This window comes from Danio rerio, chromosome 17, assembly GCF_052040795.2.
Source record: "Danio rerio strain M-AB ecotype USA chromosome 17, GRCz13ab, whole genome shotgun sequence".
In the NCBI taxonomy this organism is placed as follows: Eukaryota; Metazoa; Chordata; class Actinopteri; order Cypriniformes; family Danionidae; genus Danio; species Danio rerio.
In genome coordinates, this window is record NC_141037.1 from 26,172,313 (window position 1) to 26,191,799 (window position 19,487).

Sequence of the window (19,487 nt, forward strand, 5' to 3'; positions counted from 1 at the left end):
TGATGAAAACATATCTAAAGCTGTTGTTCGGGACGAGGTGTGGTCCTTTACGTGACTATGGAGCGGAGACATTCAAGTCTGAACACAGAGAAGCCGCCTGCAGACGTTGGCAACACCACAAACCACTAACACGCAGAGTGTACTTGACAGAGCTGTCCAAACAAAGGCAGTCTTATTTATTGAGCAATAAGATGGAAAATGTTACTAGGCTGCACAGGCAGGGGTTTTCTATTTGTCCCACAAAACACAATGCAGCACCATAATAATAACAATAAAAAACTTAAAAAAAAATGTTTTTATGAATTCATTCAGTCTATTTTGAGTTAACAATGTAACTGCAGAAACATCATGTTTTGTTCTCTATACTGTATATTTAATACACAGTCATTCACGATGATCTTGACAGCATTAAAATAAAGGTATGTGTTTGATTAGCCTGCAATCTTTAAAGTAAGAGAGTTGCTGTAAAGCTTAAGTGTGGACATGAACTCCACCCATCTGCAGTGAGGCGGGTTACCAAACCAGATCCACAGGGAAAACAAAAAAAGTCATCAGAGAGGAGTTTATAGCCGTTCAATAATAAGAGACGGGGAACAGCTAACGTAAGTAATGAATTTTGTTTTTCGAAGCAATTTTAGAGGCTTTTCACTGTTTAAAAGAAGACACTTATTGAAACGTCCGTTCGTTTACCGACCTGTCATTTCGATAAAATTGATTTAACTCAGCTGTAGCTAATAAGGACAAACTAATTTACGTTTCTTTGAAAAGTAGCTAGGTTTACTACATTTGCAGCGTTTACAGTAATATGATAAGCAAGTAACGAATAATTTGGGAACTTTTGATCGCCATTACAAATAAATTGTGTACGAATGTTGCAACGCAGTGGTTTCACTGTAGAAAAGAAACTGTTAAAGAGCCGAATTCCGATCTTGAACGCAGTCTTTAACTTTATTCCTCTGGTTGAGGAAAATATTGATTGTGGGATGTTTATTTCAGGCAAAACACTAAAATTACTAAGAGTTCTGATACATTGTACCTGTATTGGGTGCAATTAGTTACAAAGTAACTTTTTCATTCTTTTATTTATATATAAATAAATGTTATACTTTATTTTATACTTGTCTTATATGCTGTAAATAAATTAATCAGTTCTATATTGATCAATCGAGAGAAGCAGAGTAATTGTATTTTTGTTACACAAATATTTTGTAGAAAAAATATTTATTTAATTTAATTTATTTATTTTTTCTTTACAAAAATACATTTAAGTTAAATTAAAACTAATAAAATAATTAAGAGTTCAATCTATATTGTCTATACTTTGGGATATTTAGGGATTTTGATTTGTATTGAGTCACGTAATTAAACTTCTTACTGAATTAAAATACTTACACAGTAATTATAAAAGTAATATAAATATGACTTTAATATTTTGAAGTAACTTACCCAACTGTCCTCCTGTCAATGAAACAAATAGAAACCTTCAAAGAATGTTTTAATGGTTATAATGGGAATTTATTTGGTTTTAATGGAAACTATCATGGTCTCTGGGTCATATGCAAATATATTTTCTTCCTGGTGGCTTTAAAACCCTAATTAAATATGTCCTAAACACACTAAAATCTAATAAAATGCACTGGTTTTAATGGTTAACTAGTTTAATGGTTATTTGTCATGTTTATAGTTGTTTTTTGAAGAGGAATCCTAACTATTGTTTATATTATTTTCTTTTTTCAGCAGGGGAGACATTTATTATTTGAACATACTTTAGACTATTTAAATGGATATTTCTCAGAAAAATTAAACATTTGTCATTGTTTATTCAACTTCATATTGTCACACTGTCTTTGAAAAAAAAACAACCAAAACTCACTGCGACTTCAAAAATGGCTCTGTAGGTGTGTAGATCCAAAAATTTCTAAAGATGAAATGACTGAGGAAAAGTCAGCACACTCTCAAACATCAGAAACCAAAAGTTCCAGCGAGATTAAATGACAAAAGGCAAACATTTTGATCAAGTGTTGACTATTATCAGTGCCAAAAAAAACAATGTGGTAAACACTGTTACGTACATATATTGTTACAAAATGTAAAAGAAGTGGGCCAAAATATTACCAAAATTAACAAACAGTGATCTGTTAGTGAATTGTATTAAAAGTTTTTTTTTTAAATCATACAGCGACAAAAAGATTGAAATTACAGTCATTATTTACTGATAATTCTGCCATCCAATGACCTGCTAACCGCTGTGATCAGATTAGTGAGTCAGTGAATTAATTTCAGGAATCAGATGAGTCATTATGATTTGGATATTCTTTAAAAAAATTCACCTTTAATGTGCGGTAGTTGACGAAATAGGCATATCACGCACTTGAGTGAAAGTACATTAAGGATTAAAAGTAGTCACAGAACTAAGCACTTAAGCTTAGAATGTCCCATTTTGTGATTATTTTGAATTAGAGTTGTGAATCAAGTGAATCATCTACTGGAGATTTAGAAAACTGATGATTCAAACAAAGTCAGATTCACAAATGAATTGCACATGAATTGCAATTGATACTGCTATCTCAACATTTTTTTTAATAAAATGTCAGCAGCATAAAACAATAGTAAAAAGTACAAAAAAGAGGGAGGGGGGGTGGTTGGGGGTTAGGGAAGGGCAGGATTGGTTTAGTTCTCATTCTTTAAAATAAAGATTAAAAAGTGGGGTTTCATAATGGTTCTACATGCAACAATTAAACTGTTTGCTCACACTGTGCAATTCTCACATGAAGCATCAATTATTTTAACTTTTGGCACAATAGTTTGCTACTTAGTTAGGTTTAAGTATTAGTTATTAGTAGGCCCACATGGAATCATCATTGAGTCTATGTATTTACTTGTGCAAATGTGTGTAAATTTATATTTATTCAGTTTTTAAATTAATTTCACTTATATTATAATAATCATAAAATTAAAATGTTTATGGTTTATTTAGAATACCGTTTGTAAATTAATATTTTCTGCCCTTTAGTAGAGATATATTATTAGACTCGCTTTGTTTACCAAATAAATATATCTAATTGGTTTTGCATTGTAATAATTAATTACAAGTTAAAAACGTATTACTTTTTATTTCATATATTAAGTTTTTAGTTGATACTTCTTAAATGCATAAATCCACAGTTTTTTTTATTTTTTTTTTTTACAAAATTCTCAGCAGAAATAGCAAAAAATGTCCAGAGATTCTGTCTAGCCCAAGTTTTTGGGTATTAGGTATCAAATGCTCTCTATAGAACAATTAATGTCAATGAAGGACCCTTCTTTCGTTTAAGTACCATAACATTAAAAAAACTGTTTAGAATTGGATTGTACTGGAATAACATTACGGTAACAATTTTAACTTTGGTTGAACATAACAAGTTCACTTATTCTGATTAATTCTGTTTTGTTTCTGTCTCCAGGTTGCTGATTCTTTATCTGACAGATTGAGTGTCGGAGAGGATCAGAAGACGTGTTCAGAGGACACCAGAGTGAGCTGGCCTTTCTCTGAGCCATGGACTGGAAGACTTTTCAAGCCCTGCTCAGCGGGGTGAACAAATACTCCACTGCATTCGGCCGGATATGGCTCTCAGTGGTTTTTGTGTTCAGGGTCATGGTTTATGTCGTAGCGGCAGAAAGAGTTTGGGGTGATGAGCAGAAAGACTTTGACTGCAACACCAAGCAGCCGGGCTGCGCAAACGTCTGCTATGATTTCTACTTCCCCATTTCCCACATAAGACTATGGGCTCTGCAGCTCATCTTCGTCACGTGTCCATCACTAATGGTGGTCATGCACGTGAAATACCGTGAGGAACGTGAACGCAAAGCCAAAGCAAAACTCTACGCCAACACGGGAAAGAAGCACGGTGGACTGTGGTGGACGTATCTGATCAGCCTTTTTGCTAAGACTGGCATTGAGATCACCTTCCTGTACATCCTCCACCACATCTACGACAGCTTCTACCTGCCAAGGCTGGTGAAGTGTGACGTCCAGCCATGTCCCAATGTTGTGGACTGTTACATTGGCCGGCCCACAGAGAAAAGAGTCTTCACTTATTTCATGGTGGGAGCGTCAGCGCTCTGCATAGTGCTCAGTGTCTGCGAGATCATCTATCTGATCGCCAAACGCATCAGCCGCTGCGCTAACAAATACAAGCAGCATGACAAAAGAAGCACACCGATTAATCAGCGATATCGAGATGAGGACAGCAACTGCACTATTCCTTTGCACGAGCTGGAGAGCAAGCCCGAGTATAAACCAGAGACTAAAGAAGACTTTAGGTCTGAATATAAACCTGGCCCTAAACCGCAGTTTAAATCTGAAGTCAAGCCCACTTTTAAGCCAGCCTACAGGTTGAGTGTAGACATGAGAGCGTCTGCTCCAAATCTCTCAGCACCAATGTACAAAATACAGTCTGGTATCATCTAAAGATCTTCTTTCTTTTCTTCTCAAGTCATCTGGAGGCATAAAGACGTTTTGAATGTCTGGACAATCTCAAAGTCTTTCACTGTCCATCAGGATCTGTAAAATAATCAGTAATGGGAGATGGAAGATGCTTTATGGCAGATTCAGGAACATTTGCCCAGAAGCTGCCAGATTAAATGTTTTACTAAATGGTGCAGTGGTGGTTGCCAGCCTAGTTCAGAACCAGCTCAAACACCTGCATTTTTACAATGGTTTCTTGAACTGAATGAGGACTGAAAGCGTTGCCTTTCTTCTGGTTCATTCTTTCTTCTAAAGAACAAAGGTGAAAACCTATGAAAAACAACCTGAGAGTTATCAAATAACCAGTAAGGCATTCATGGAGAACACACCTTACATACAAAACCCACCTCCGCCTTCACACGCACACAGAACAACAGGCGGAAGTGTGGAGCTCCAGAAGACGTCATGGAGATACTGTCCTTTTACAGTGTCTCGTTTCTCAATGTCCTGGTATTTGTCACAAAGATCAGATCAAAGATTTGTAGTTGATGTTGTTTCAGCTATCAATGTTTCATAAGCGAGGCTTAAGGTTTACGTGTAAACACACCTGATCTCTTTTTTTGAACTCAGATCCTCATGCTGGAAAAATTAATGGAAAAGATACCACCGTCTCCATAAGATGGAGATTAAAGAAAGTGTATCACCCATTTTGTGTTATGAGCTGCTCTTACCAGAGCTAACCTTGGCAAGCATTTGTAAAAGTCTGACTTTGTTCAGACTTGCTGTTATGATCTTGTTACATTTAGCCAAGATGTATCATTTTGCTGCACAGTCTGCCTGTTGAAAGAAATACTGAATATTTGCCTGTTGTAACAAATACTGAATCAACGCACTTTCATTTTATATAAAAATATTTTCAGGTTATTTTTTTAATGGCAAAAATGGAGCTCTGGTTTTGTATTATATTCTTTTATGGCGTTATTGTGATTTTTAGAATGTTTTTTAAAGATGATTCCTTTTGATACTGTTTAAATAAAATATATAATAATATTTGTAGGAGATTCATTTGGTGTGAAATCACAGTAGTTTATATAGTGAAAAGGCATTTCAATCAAAGCGGTAATAAAGCAAGCAGGTAAACAATTCAAACTTACCTTTATGGGAAATTAAGATTTTTTCATAATTATTTACAACAGATAATCTATTAACTATTATAATAGATCATAAATCATAATCTATTTACGTACTGCTATCATGAAGACATTACAGTGCATGTAAACATTTAAAACAAATGCTCTTAATTTTCTACTTAACAAAAAAAAAAAAGTCAAATATTAAGTAGCTTCAGCAGCGATACAAAGATGTTTCTTGAGCTCCAAATCAGTATTATTAAAATGATTTTCAAGGTGAATTTAAATTGTCTGTAGTGTATGACCGTGTATGGATGTTTCCCAGTGATTGCAGCTGGAAGGGCATCTGCTGCATAAAACTTATGCTGGATAAGTTTATGGTTTATTCCGCTGTGGCAACCCCTGATTAACTCCAGATTCAGATGCAAAAACCTCTAAACACCATCTGAAAAGTTCTCCTAAAATGAGCGTTTTCTCTGCCTCCTATGTTCAGTTATTTCATTGTAAAGGCAATGAAAATAGCTTATTCGTCCCCATAAAAGTAAAATTACTGAGCCTGCAAGAAGTCTTTTTAGAGTAGAAGAAGAATTTTTAGAGGAAAATACCAAACGGCATTTAGAGGTTTTTGCATCCAAACTCTATATATACAGTTGAAGCCAAAATTTTTAACCCCCTGAATTTTTCGCCTGTTTATTTTTTTTCCCCATTTTCTGTTTAACAGAGAGATTTACTCAACACATTTCTTAACATAATAGTTTTAATAACTCTTTTCTAATAACTGGTTAATTTTATCATTGCCATGATGACAGTAAATAATATTTAACTAGATATTTTACAAGACACTTCTATACAGCTTAAAGTGACATTTAAAAGCTTAACTAGGTTAATTAGGTTAACTTGGCAGGTTAAGTTAATTAGGCAAGTTATCATATAATAATGATTTGTTCTGTAGACTATCGAAAAAAATATTAGCTTAGAGGCTAATAATTTTGACCATAAATTGTTTTTAAAACAATTAAAAATTGCTTTTATTGTAGCCGAAATAAAACAAATAAGACTCTCCAGAACAAAAAAATACTATTAGACACTGTGAAAATTTCCTTGCTCTGTAAAACATCACTTGGGAAACATTTAAAACATACTGTTTCTATATACTATGATCTTTTATGTGAAGCTGCTTTGACACAAAACACATTGTAAAAGCACTATACAAATAAAGGTAAATTGAACTGAATTTAAAAAAAATAATAAAATAAAAGGGGGGCTAATAATTTTAACTGTGCATAGCGCAGAATTCCTCTTGAGAACAATCAATCACATTCAGTTTGTACATGCAGCCCAAAACCTCCTGATGTTAATTGGTGGAAGGAAAAAAAGTTTAAAATCTAAACAACTTTTATAACACTTATACAACACTCAGTATCTTCAGAAGGATTTTGTGAGTAGGTGTATGATGTCAAACAAAAAGTTTAAATGTACAAGACTAGCTGATCCAGTTCGTCAGCTTTCAACAGATAAGCAGAAGTTGTTGCTGCAACTGAAACAGTAACTGTCCTGACAAGCCTAATCCAGTTAAGCTGTTTGGTAAAGTGCTGATATAAAATCAGTAAAGTTCAGTTATCAGACTAACCTGTAAATGTGAATCTGGTATGATGTTAAATGAAGCATAGACTCATGTTTCTTGTCAAAACTTAATTTAATAATTAAAACGAATAATCTCCATTTAAACAACATACAGAGCAAAAGTAAAAAGACAGAAGAAAATAAATACATCATCATAATGTCAACTGCACAAAGACAAACAATAGTCCATTTCACCAACAGGAAATCAATCACCAATAGCTTAAAGGAAATCTACAGACATTCTAAAAATCTTTTTTATTTCTTCCTGTAACAAACACAAACACACACCCCACTTGTGAAAAAGGATTTTCCCCGGTATGAATTGTTCCTGGAGTAAGAAACCATTGTCAATTTTCATAATTTCCCACTATGTTGTTATCTTAGGTTCCGTGCAAGTCTTTTCATTTGAATGAGGTTTGTTATGACTACTATTACTGTAAAGCTTTTGCCGGTAATGACAGTTCCTGTTCAAAAAGAGCCAAAATGGCATTAGCAGGCAAAAGAATTGGGAGGAATCAGATACGAAACTGTGAAGCAACATTACGGGAAACATTCAAAGTAATACTAATCAAATTTAGTAATGCGATGCAGTCGAACCAGAAACTGTTTTAAAAACTCAAATGAGAGCTGTCAGCTAGAGCATCATAGCTTAATCTAGCTTCAGCTATACATGAAATATTTTCAGTTATTAAAACTACATATTCACTGTAGCTATCATTTATGTAGTTCATCAGTAATTAAGGCACATGAACTCATCAAGTCAGATTGTGAAATTCAGGATACATGATCTCTTATAGAAAGGAGTCTTTTCACCCCTAGACTCACCTACACTCAGTGCTTAAACTCAACGCTCAGCTCAGCTGAATATAGAGAGATTTATTTCCAGCAAGATGTAGTTTTACTGTGTGCTAAGAAGTTAGTGTGACGAAAACGTACCGTAAGGGTACTGTGTTCTCCAAGAAGAGAAGCAGACTTCAGAGCTTGCAGGAGGCCTGAGCTACTTTTGAATTGGTCCTTCTGTTGAGTGAATGACAGATGAATGAACCGGCGTCCAACAGTCTGGGCAGATCCACTCCCTAAAACACACAATCAACAGCTTGATCAACAGAGTGCTGCATTTCTTTTTGGACTATTAGTTAGTTGTACATTCAAAAGGCACATTTGAAAAGAATACCTTCACATTTAATGTTTGTTTTCCACTAAATTTAGATGATTTTTAGCCAATTACCATAGTTAAAATGAGTTTCTTTCGGTTCTCACACTAAATTGATCAGTAAATTATAACATAAAAAGGTAGAGGAGGTAAATAACATTAACAAATCCTTTCCTTCCTAGACCCCAAAGGCCACTCATCTAGACTGACAGTAAAAGCATATTAATGTGGCAAAAAACAAATCTTTTTTTTTTTACTTGCGTGTTATAATAATGGCAGGTGTGGGTGTGAAAAAAATATTGAACCACCAGAGTGTTTACCAATTCACCACCTCTGGAAGTAAGTAACCAAGCCTAAACAAGGCATGGGCTAGTTTAAAATTTCTAAAGACATGACAACCTTGGATAAAAATATCATGGTTCCACAGTATTGTGATTACTGCTCTAAAATATATTATTTTTTAAAAATGTCTGGCTAAAAAAACTAACACTTTTTACGCTTTGAACCCAATGGCTGCATCTGAAATTGCATACACTTCAGATTATATAGTACATTAAAAACAGTGTTTGAGCCGAGTAGTATGTCTGAATTAATAGACATACTATTAATTAATAGAACTCTTACAGCCTACCACTTCCGGCGAGATTCTGAAGTGCGCATCGGATGGATGCTACGTTATCTCATGATGCATCACGAGAGAATTCATAAACAGGAAAGAAGCGATGCAACTGACACAGGTAGGTCACGTGATAATGACAAAATGGTATCTGTAGTACATCCACGCTTCATTCATACTGCTCACATTCATACTGTATAGAACATACTTCTCTAGTGGTCGAGTAGTAAATTCTTACTTAAATGCAGTACCCGAGTAGAAAGCGATTTTTGACAGAGCCAATATATATTTTTTGAGAAACATTTAATATTTTGGAACAGTAAACATGTCAGGCTGAATAATTCAACATGAATCACTGACTTCTGCGATCATCATTAGTTTCAAAAACACAGATTTCTTTACAATTTAAAGCAGCATCTGTGGATATCTTTTCTGCTGGAGATACTGTTGTGCTAAAACAATAAAGCAAAATAAAAAAAATGAATGATATAGCAGAAAATTTTGGCTGTTTTAATACCTTGACTTTACCAGCACGCAGACTGGTATTTAGCTTCTTACATCAGGTGTAAACAGCGCCAAAAATGAATATGGTTTCCACAAAGGAATAAATTACATATTAAATTTATTTTAGGTGTTTTTTATTGTACATCTATTATACAACAGTACTGTCTTTACTACATTTTGATGTGCATAAGGGTGTGTGTCCACTGAAGCTTTTCTCCTAAAGATGGGCAGATTTTTTTAGTTGTTGGGATGGAAGCTCAACCTTTTTTTTATTATTTTTTATTTTTATTTTTTTTTTTACAAATTTGAGCATCAGTTTTAAATAAACATCTGATCGCTTGGCGGTTTCAAAATGCTTTAACAGTAGAAGAAGCACTCACAGCGGAGTGTTTTTAGAAGAGGGGGCTGACATTTTCAGCTGCACAAATACTCTTTGATAGACGCGCATCCTTAGAGACTTCCTCTCAGAAACAGTTCATCTTTCTGACCTCAAACTCTAGAACAGTAGTGCACATTACAGCGGCACCATTATCAAGTAACCAGTCATTAAATGTGGTTTCTTTGTCATAACGTCTAAAACCAATTTTAGGAAAAACTGACATTGTGACATTTTGAAAACACTTTCACCATATCAGACGTGTTTTTGTGCATCTGCATAAAATATAACACACAAATGACAAGCTCAAATAAATACATTACAGTGTATTCCTTTCATTCCTTTTGTATAGAAATACAAAAGGAAGGAAAATCATTGAAAAGCAAATGAAATAAACAGTGCTTTGAGTTTTTCTGGGAAGTCCAAAAGTTACAAGTTAAATATAATTAATATTTCATTACTTTAAACTGGCTAATGTTTACGGAGAAACAGGCCTTTAACACATGCAAACTTTTTTAATAGTTTAAATTTGAAATTAAACCACAAATCATGCGAGTTCCTAAACGTGGTGCCTGGTAAACTGGGACTTACAGTATGGATTCCCAGTCCATGCAGCATATAGACCACATCTTCAGTTGCCACATTCCCAGAAGCCCCCTGGGCATAAGGGCAACCACCAAGCCCTGCGACAGACGAGTCCACGACACTCACCCCATTCTAGAAAACAGATCAGGAAAAAAAGAAGACATGTTATAGTTGAATGCAGTGCTGTAAAGTAACAGATTACAAATATTCTAATTACTGTAATTAAGTAGTTTTTTTTTTCAGGAATTGTAATTTATTATAGTAGTTTAAAGAATGTGCACTTTTACTTTTTCTTAAGTACTATTTTAGTGCAGTATCAGTAGTTTTACTTCACTACTTTCCTTTGTTCTGCAGTCCCTCCTTTATTTTTTCCTGTCTATGGGATTAAAAAAATTTCGGTCATCCTACAAGGCCCTTTAAGGCCCTAATCTAAATCAAATCACCTCTTTTTTATGATGTGACAATAAAAGTGATTTGATTTAGATTTTTGTATGATGACCGAAAGGGCCTTAAACACCCAGCAGGCATAAGACGTCAACATGACGGGAGATTGATGTTGTACCCCAATGTTGTGGGGACGTTGCATTTTGTTTGTAAATGAAAATTAGGTTGACATCAGAACCCAACATCAGGTCAATACCAATGTCCAACATCCTACCTAAAATGATGTTACAGCTTGACATTGTGTGGACGTCATCAACATGACGTCTATTAGATGTTGGATTTTGGTTGCCATAAATGAATAAATGTCAGTATTTGACATTAATATGACGTTGGATTAAGATATCGGCTCGACGTTGGATTTTGGTCACTTTCTAACGCAACCTTAAATCAACTAAATAGCGACGTCATTTAATGTCGCTCTTGAACATCAAAATAAAGTCATACTCAGATGCTGGCTAGACACTGAAGTTTGGTCACCTGACATCACAACCTAAATCTAACCTAATAGTAACGTCTTATGACGTTGTGTGCCTGTTGGGTAATAACTAAACGCACTACAGAATGTTACGTTTGCACATCCACAGATTACATGTAAATGAATCAGCTTTTTACAGCGTAATACTCACTACTCTTGACTACTTTTGAAAGAAGTCCCCTTTTTACTCATACTTAAAGTAATATTTACAAGAGTTACTTTAACCCTTCTTGCACTACATTAAGGTAAGTAATGGTACTTTTACTTGGGTATGCTTTTCAGTACTCTTTGCACAACTGCTTAAATGTATTTTAACATTTTAACAATGTGAAAAATCAACAATGTGAAAAATTATTACAGCATCCATCTTTTCCCCCAACTTATGTAGCTGTAAACAGTAAGGTTTGTAAGCAAAGTGTTTTTAAAAACGATAAACAGTAAAATGTCATTATTATCCTCACAGTTCGCCGTCAAATATTATCAAGCAATTTATTACAATAACAAATTACTTTCAGCCTATCGTGAATAACCCTAAAATCTTGAAACAAGTCTTTCTGTAGGATCATTACATGCATACATATTACTGTATTCAATAGAATACAAAGAGAAAATAACCTGGAGGAATAAAACACAGTGGACTAAAAAAAGAGCTTTGGCCACACTAAAAAGATCAAGTGCACATTGTAAAATTGGGAAATCTTAAATTACTTCAACTTATTACACCAAAAAAAATGTTGAAAAAACTTAATTATTGTACATGTACTAAGTAATTTAAGTTGATCCTGTTTTATTTTTTAGTATAACAATATCATGTCGAAAACACAAAGATATCCAAATACTACGGCCACTACTATGTGTATAAACCACCTTATGTATGCATGTTGCCCTTTTGCACCCCAACCCCCCAGTGTGTGCGCTGCGGGAGTCAGTCTGCGTGTGTGGGAAAAGGGAGAAAGGACTGTGTGTGTGTGCAGCTCTTGCCTTGAAATGGTATACTTTTACATATCGTTAACTTTTGTGTTTTGTATTATAATTTTTGTGATGCTGAAGGAGGCTGATTATAAAGGTTTGTGTCTAAATGCCATTTTGTCTTGAAGCTTTTTTTTTCCATTGGCAAAGAGTCACAACCTCTCACTCAGGGTTCACAACAATGTTATTATGTAAAACTCTTTGTGTCAGTTCTTATGAAACTGGAAGTGCAACCCACAGTAGTGACATCTTGAAAAGGTGTATAAGAGTAGGTGTCATTAGACAATAAAACAATACAAATATGATCTTTCCATCACGACAGCCATCATTCCACACACCTGTAATGCCACAAGTATGTTTGCCAGTGCTTGCCCATAAGTGTCATGACAGTGAACTGCTAAAGCCTCCACAGGAAGCTCTTTCTTCACAGCGTTCAGCATCTCCGTCATGCCGCCCGGAGTGCCCACTCCAATGGTGTCACCCAATGAAACCTCATAGCAGCCCATGGAATACAGTCGCTTAGCAACCTCTGCCACTTTGCTTGGTGACACCTTTCCTTCATATGGACATCCCAACACACAGGACACATAGCTGAGAAACACAGAGCATTTGTCAGACACAAGACTATGATGTTAATGGGATTTTGGCAGAAGTCATTGAAAGAGACGGAATGTAGAGAATGCAGAGAAATGTGGAGAATGCGGAATGTGGTTGTTTTACCCTCGCACAGAAACACCCTCCTGTTTGGCAGCTGTCATCACCTCCTCAAAGCGCACAAGACTCTCCTCCACCGAGCAGTTGATGTTCTTCTTACTGAAGAGCTCTGATGCAGCACCAAATATTGCCACCTCTTTTGCACCGGCTTTTACCTAAGAAGATCGTTGTCAGGTGTTTTTGGATAAATGTTTGCATAATAAATAGCATGATTTTTTTCTCATTTGAATTTCATTTAAAATAAAAATAGTTAAAGCAAAAATATAAATAAATAGATTTGTTAAATGAAAAACTAATAAAAAACTATATCTACTGTAAAATTAAATACAAAAAAAACATTAGTTATAGGGGGCATATTATGCAAAACATACTTTTATAGGGGGTTTAAACACAACAATGTGTAAAAACAGTGTGTGAATATTGATGGCATGGATTTTTTTGATGAATGTCTGCTCCAGGATGGAGTAACACATATCCTTATGTACGTCTTTCTGATTATTAAAACGATTAAATGATTAAGAGCCAAGACCATAGGATGACCTTATTGTCAACCCACTTCAGAGTAAAACTGGAATAATATGTGTATGATTGCTTTTCTGTATGCCAAATAATGTTTCCTTAGCATCTAACCAGGCAGGTCAGAGGTCATGTAGACCTCTTGAGTGGACCTGGACTCTTGAAGAATTGGAAACCACTGTTCATATTGTTATTTGCCATGTGGTAATTATGTCTAAAGTGATATTTGCCATTTTAGGTGTCAAATCCTTTGCATGTAAATTGCCAGTTTGGATGTAGATTATACCGGTTATAATTGCTAATTTATGCCTTCAGTGATTCCCTGAAGATAACTACAGCAGTTGCCGTCATCGATCGCATATGACGCAAGAGATTGTGATGACATATGATGACTTGCAGGTTTTGTAGTGGTGTCCCATTTCTTAGGAGTTAATTCTGAAGCCCTTCCCCTTCACACTCTGTTTCAAGGGTCAAGGGGAAGGGGTACAAAAGTAGAATTGAGATTGGGCCTTAGTCTATCCGTTTAAACCAATCAGGTTAAAACACCTATATGTATGATGCAGTTAATGACGTTATGTGAGAGTTTAGTTGTCTATGTTTTGAAATTGTAAAGCAAAGTGGCCTACAAACTCATTGCAAGTGCTGAAGCTGGCTTCTGCCGATGAGACTGAAAGTATCTTCATTAAACTTTCTTTATTTGATTCTCTGACTCCAGCTCTTCTTCATCTGACAGTCATTTTGGTCTTCAAACTGTAAAATATCCCTACAATATAAGCAGCCTCAAATTGCAAAAAATAATTTGTTTTGTTTTTTATAAATTACACTACATAAAAGCAGTCTGCAGAAACACTTTGATTGACATTCTCCCTTTGTGCCTGTCATCAGAGGGGGAAAGCCCCGCCCATCAGTAATGATCTCTCCCTCATTAGCATAAACAGCCCTGAGTAAGAAGCAGCCATACACCATTAGAGTTTTCACCTTCTGAAGATAATGTCAGCGACTAAGAGGATTTAGGATCTACAAATGAACACTGTAGTCTCCATAGACTGCCTTCTTCTGAGACATTTCTTTTGACATTTTCAGCTCATAACGGAGATAAAATTAGTCCTGTTTTGAATCTGCTGCTATGCTGAAGCACCGGTTTTTGTAGCCCCGCACTCTATCGAAAAGAGCACAATCTAATTTAAATTTAAAGCGACAGTTACCAAAATGGCACAATTTGGATAAAAGCTTAAAAGGGACGGTTTCAAAGAGCTATAAAACATTATTTGTGGTATTTCGAGCTGAAATTTCACATATACAGAGACTTATTTTACACCTTGTAAAAAGGGGCATAATAGGTCCCCTGTAAAATAAAGATAACAAACACAAACAAAATAAAAAGATTTAATTGTCAATGCTGAAAACAGAGATGTTGTTTAATGCCATTGTGAAAATGCAGATTCTTATTTAAAAGGAAAGTTCAAAAGAACATACTGTTACTTACTTCTGATAAATGTAACACACCCTTGTGATTGACACTATCTGCTTGTCAAATGTGACGTCACATTAAGCGGCTTTCAGGTTTAATCGCTCTCAGACCGTATGGGGAGACTCAACAATGCTGAATATCAGATGGCCAGAAAATTATGCATTTTTTATAAATTGTTCAAATATTGGTGTTTGTGATGCTGCAAGTCCAGAGACTGTTGTCTACACCATGATTTTATATAAAATTGGTCAAAAGTGGTCATAAACAAATATTTTCTCAATTCAAATGAGTAGCGGGTTGGACCCAGAAACAGTATGTCATACCTTACACCTTAACAAGAGGATATTTAAATCTCCACACATATGAGCTTTTTAGGTATCTGAGCAAATAACAGTTTGTGTTGTATTTCACTCACAGCAGCCTGAAATCCCTTTAGGTTAGGGGTCAGAACAGGGTAATTCACTCCAGGTTTCTTGTGGAGGCCACGCATCACTTCCTCCTGATCAGCCATCTGCCAATCAAACATAGCCAAACATCAGTGTTTACATCAATAATAGATGCCATAGTTTCCTCTGTTTTATGTTGTGGAGGTCTATTAATGAAATGCTTTATGTTTTGATGGCGTGTTCTGAGTCTCACCTGAGGCACCCATTTAGGTGAAACAAAACTAGTGGCCTCAATGACAGGAAGTCCTGCCTCCGAGAGCATATCAATGAGCCGGATCTTCACCTCCGTGGGAACAATGGTCTGATGGACACAAGTTTGTTTCACAGAAATATACAGACACATACACACACATAGATGACTACAGTAACAATGCTACAAAAATTCAGCTTTAAATCAAAGGAATAGTTTACATTTTAAACTAGATTCAAAAAGAATCCAGAAAACTAACAATAGTTGTAGCAGTTTTAACAATTAAACCATGAGAAGGTATGGTTGATGCGAGACTGACATTTCAACACAGTGTCAAGATCACAAAGCACAAGTGTTTCGAAACACTGCTCTGAAGCCTGATCCGAAGCACTGAGTGATTCAAAGCATAGAACATTCAAGAAGCGTTTCAACACATGGCGAATCTGTGTTTGATTGACAGGGTGGGGAAAACCCTCTATCCCATGTAGCCTAGTGGAATGTGCTGTGTCCAGAGTGCAGCAAATGTCCCGAGTTTAAATCTCGACTAGCACAAATGCTCAGAAATTGTGACTATGTATTTTCGTAAATTGATTTTATTTTTTAGGGTTAGTCCCTAAAATAGGGGTTGCCACAGTGGAATGAATTGCCAACTTATCCAGCGTATGTTTTAAGCAGCTTTCAGCTTCAACCCAGCACTGGGAAACACTCATACACACTCATTTGCACACATACACTACGGACAATTAAGCTTACCCAATTCGCCTATACCACATATCTTTGGTCTGTGGGGAAACCAGAGAAACTCCACACAGAAATGACAACTGACCCAGCTGAGGCTCGAACCAGTGATTATTGTTGAGGTGACATCGCTACCCACTGTGCCACCACTTGATGAATTTTAATAATGTTCATTGTTTATAACAAAAACAAAACATATTTACTCAAAGTGTTCAATAGGATGTCAAACCAATGTAAAACAAAAAGCGTTACAAGAACAGCATTTAAGATCCGAACCAGCAGAGCATCCCTGGATTCAAACCCATTACCTCTGCATGCTAATCAGGAACTCAAACCACACCACTAAATCACTTAAAATATCAATTCTACAACAAGGGGGTTTAATACCTCAATTTGTGTAACTTTCTTTGCTAAAGCTGTTCCAGAGTAATACATTACAAAAATATATCTAGCTGACGTAGTAGAGATGAGTTTTAAAACATTTTGAAGCTGACACATTTGCTTCACTGTTTCAGTATTTCATGAAGCCTCGCTTTGCCCAGCGCAAACCAGGGGTGCCCAAACGCAGTCTTGGAGGGCCAGTGTCCTGCATAGTTTAGCTCCAACTTCCTTCAGCACACCAGCCTGGAAGATTCTAGTATACTTAGAAAGAGCTTGATTAACTGGTTCAGGTGTGTCTAATTGAGGTTGGAACTCAACTCTGCAGGACACCAGCCCTCCAGGATTAAGTTTGCTCACCCATTAGGGGTGTATTAAACTGGTAAAACATTTCACAATGTATGCATTTTACTGCATTTTTAATCAAATAAATAGAACAGTTATGAGCAGAAATGTAAAAACTTTGGACTGGTGGTATATATCATTAACAATGGGTGATATTCAACCCAATTTTTGTAGTTTTAATAATTTCTTGTCAGCTTATTCGCAGCGGATGCCCTTCTAGCCGCAACCCATCTCAGGGAAACATTCACACACACACTCATACACAACGGACAATTTAGCCTACCCAATTCACCTGTACCGCATGTCTTTGGTTTGTGGGGGAAACCGGAGCACCCGGAGGAAACCCACGCGAAGGCAGGGAGAACATGCAACCACCACACAGAAACGCCAACCGAGCCAAGGTTCGAACCAGCAACCCAGCAACCTTTTTGCTGTGAGGCGACAGCACTACCTACTCGCTGTAGTTTTATATGTTTAATTTATTTTGCATAAAAACACTTTTGTGAATTTAATTCGATGTGGACACTAAAATGGAATGTCTAATTGGACAGGAAACATTTGACAGTCAAAACAGAATAGTTTAACCTCATTGCACAATTAGTCCAGTGCTGGGTTGTAGACAAAAAAGCATCATGTGTTGTATGCAAACAAAGTCGTTTACCTTCTCATTCTGAAGTCCATCTCTGGGTCCAACCTCCACAATCTTCACCCTCTCTGGTAAAGCCTGAGAGGCAGCGGCAGACACACTCACCTGTCAAACAAACACGCACGCACATGAAATAAAGCACATAAACAAAGACGCGCGCACACACAAACATATAAAACCAAACACAAATAAAAACAAACACACAAACATACGAAATGTCATATGCGCATATAAATATCATGGTTAATGTAAAGTACAAAAAGGCATGATATGTAAATTAAAAATCAAAAGCCACGTCAATAGAAAGCAGTTTCTTCTAATAAGACAAACACACGTATATCATCGTGACATTAGATAATGAAGAATGAACTCACGGATCTGATCAGGGCGGACGCGGCACAGTGCAAGACGGGTCGATTAACCCGAACAGAGGCAAAAGGACCAGGAGCAACTCTCATCATGAGCGCCGCCATCTTCACACGCCCCCATTCAGCCTGACGTCATAGCCTCGAGATACATCTCGCGATAATACAAGCTTAGAATTGAAGAGGCGCGTCTCCATCATATCTCTGCACCAATCATGGTCATAGGTGTATGGCAAGCCGTTTTAATCTGTCAACTGTTCTAGTGTGTCTATTTTCATGCTACCAGTAAGTACCTATTTTATTTTTGACACTTGTATATGTTCCACTTTTTTTCATTAGATACTAGTACTTATTAGGTAGAGAATGCTTATTAGTAGTGCTTTTTGTTAGATAGTAGGGATAGGCTTTTATCTATAAAAAGGTGATTCACCTTTTGCGACCTCGCAGTTTCGCAGACTTTTTTAGTGCCATTTGACATGCTTTTTTTCTACAGCGCATTGTGTTCTGTGTCCTGATTAGTTGTAGACCATTGTCAATCAATGGTCAACAATTGTGTTCTGTACAGTACAGAATGCGTTCAGCTTGCCAAATTTACATAAATCTTCAATCACTAACAGTGTGACTCTAAAGTACTGCACTGTATGCTTGGAATTTTCCTCCCTACAATGTCAACGAAACATTCTGCATCGTCAAAGGCACCTGCAGTAACACCCAAAAGGCAGAGGAATATGCTAACCATTGCACAAAATTTGACCTTCTGGACATACTAAAGGAAGGTAGAAGTTACGAGGCTGTAGGGCGCCATTATGAAATGGTTTTGATATTTAGTTTCATTCTAAAATACTGGATTCATTTTTGTAAGAAGGTTTGAACTTTGATAGTGTTTAAATGAGAGAAAAGTGTGAAAATGTTAAGTGTGTACCGTATACTTCTGACTACTTCATAGATTTTGCCTATGGCACGTTATTTTTCGAACGTAACTCCCATGAATAACGAGGGACCACTTTATTAGAAAATGTTTGCACCTGAAATCTTTGTGTATTCCTGCAATGTAAATTTCCAATATTAGCATTCTAATCACATGGTTATATGTTTCTTAGAAAGCATATCTTAGAAATGTTAACAGTTGAAAATAAATGTCCTGTGTATATCTGCCTAAACCAATCAGCTTCTTATTTTAGTTTATTGTGCAGCGCTTAAATAAGGTGCTTGTTTAACCATCTGGTAAGTAAATGTTCATTAAATTAGTTTGGTGCCAACCATTTAACGAATATAATGGTGATTTAGTGAATGTTTATTGTATTTGTATATGGCTCCATGAACTGCTTTAAATGAGATGTTGCTTGCCTCTAAAAT

At 36.0% G+C, this 19,487-nt stretch overlaps 2 protein-coding genes across 3 annotated transcripts; one reads left to right on the top strand and one right to left on the bottom strand.

Moving 5' to 3' along the window:
• The first annotated feature begins 553 nt into the window (after positions 1-553).
• On the top strand, positions 554-5,492 carry gjb3 (gap junction protein beta 3). The gene is made up of 2 exons (NM_001017685.2): positions 554-602; positions 3,444-5,492. Exon 2 carries the CDS (start codon positions 3,536-3,538, stop codon positions 4,448-4,450), a length of 915 nt encoding a protein of 304 aa, NP_001017685.2. The 5' UTR covers positions 554-602; positions 3,444-3,535; the 3' UTR covers positions 4,451-5,492.
• A 1,762-nt stretch (positions 5,493-7,254) lies between these two features.
• Positions 7,255-18,304, bottom strand: hmgcl (3-hydroxy-3-methylglutaryl-CoA lyase). Of its 2 annotated transcripts, none has more exon segments than NM_201215.1 (8): positions 7,255-8,276; positions 10,441-10,566; positions 12,661-12,913; positions 13,043-13,191; positions 15,439-15,534; positions 15,663-15,770; positions 17,782-17,871; positions 18,141-18,304. In NM_201215.1, coding segments are annotated over 8 exon segments (1,023 nt in total). In that variant the 5' UTR covers positions 18,240-18,304; the 3' UTR covers positions 7,255-8,174.
• Positions 18,305-19,487: the final 1,183 nt, after the last annotated feature.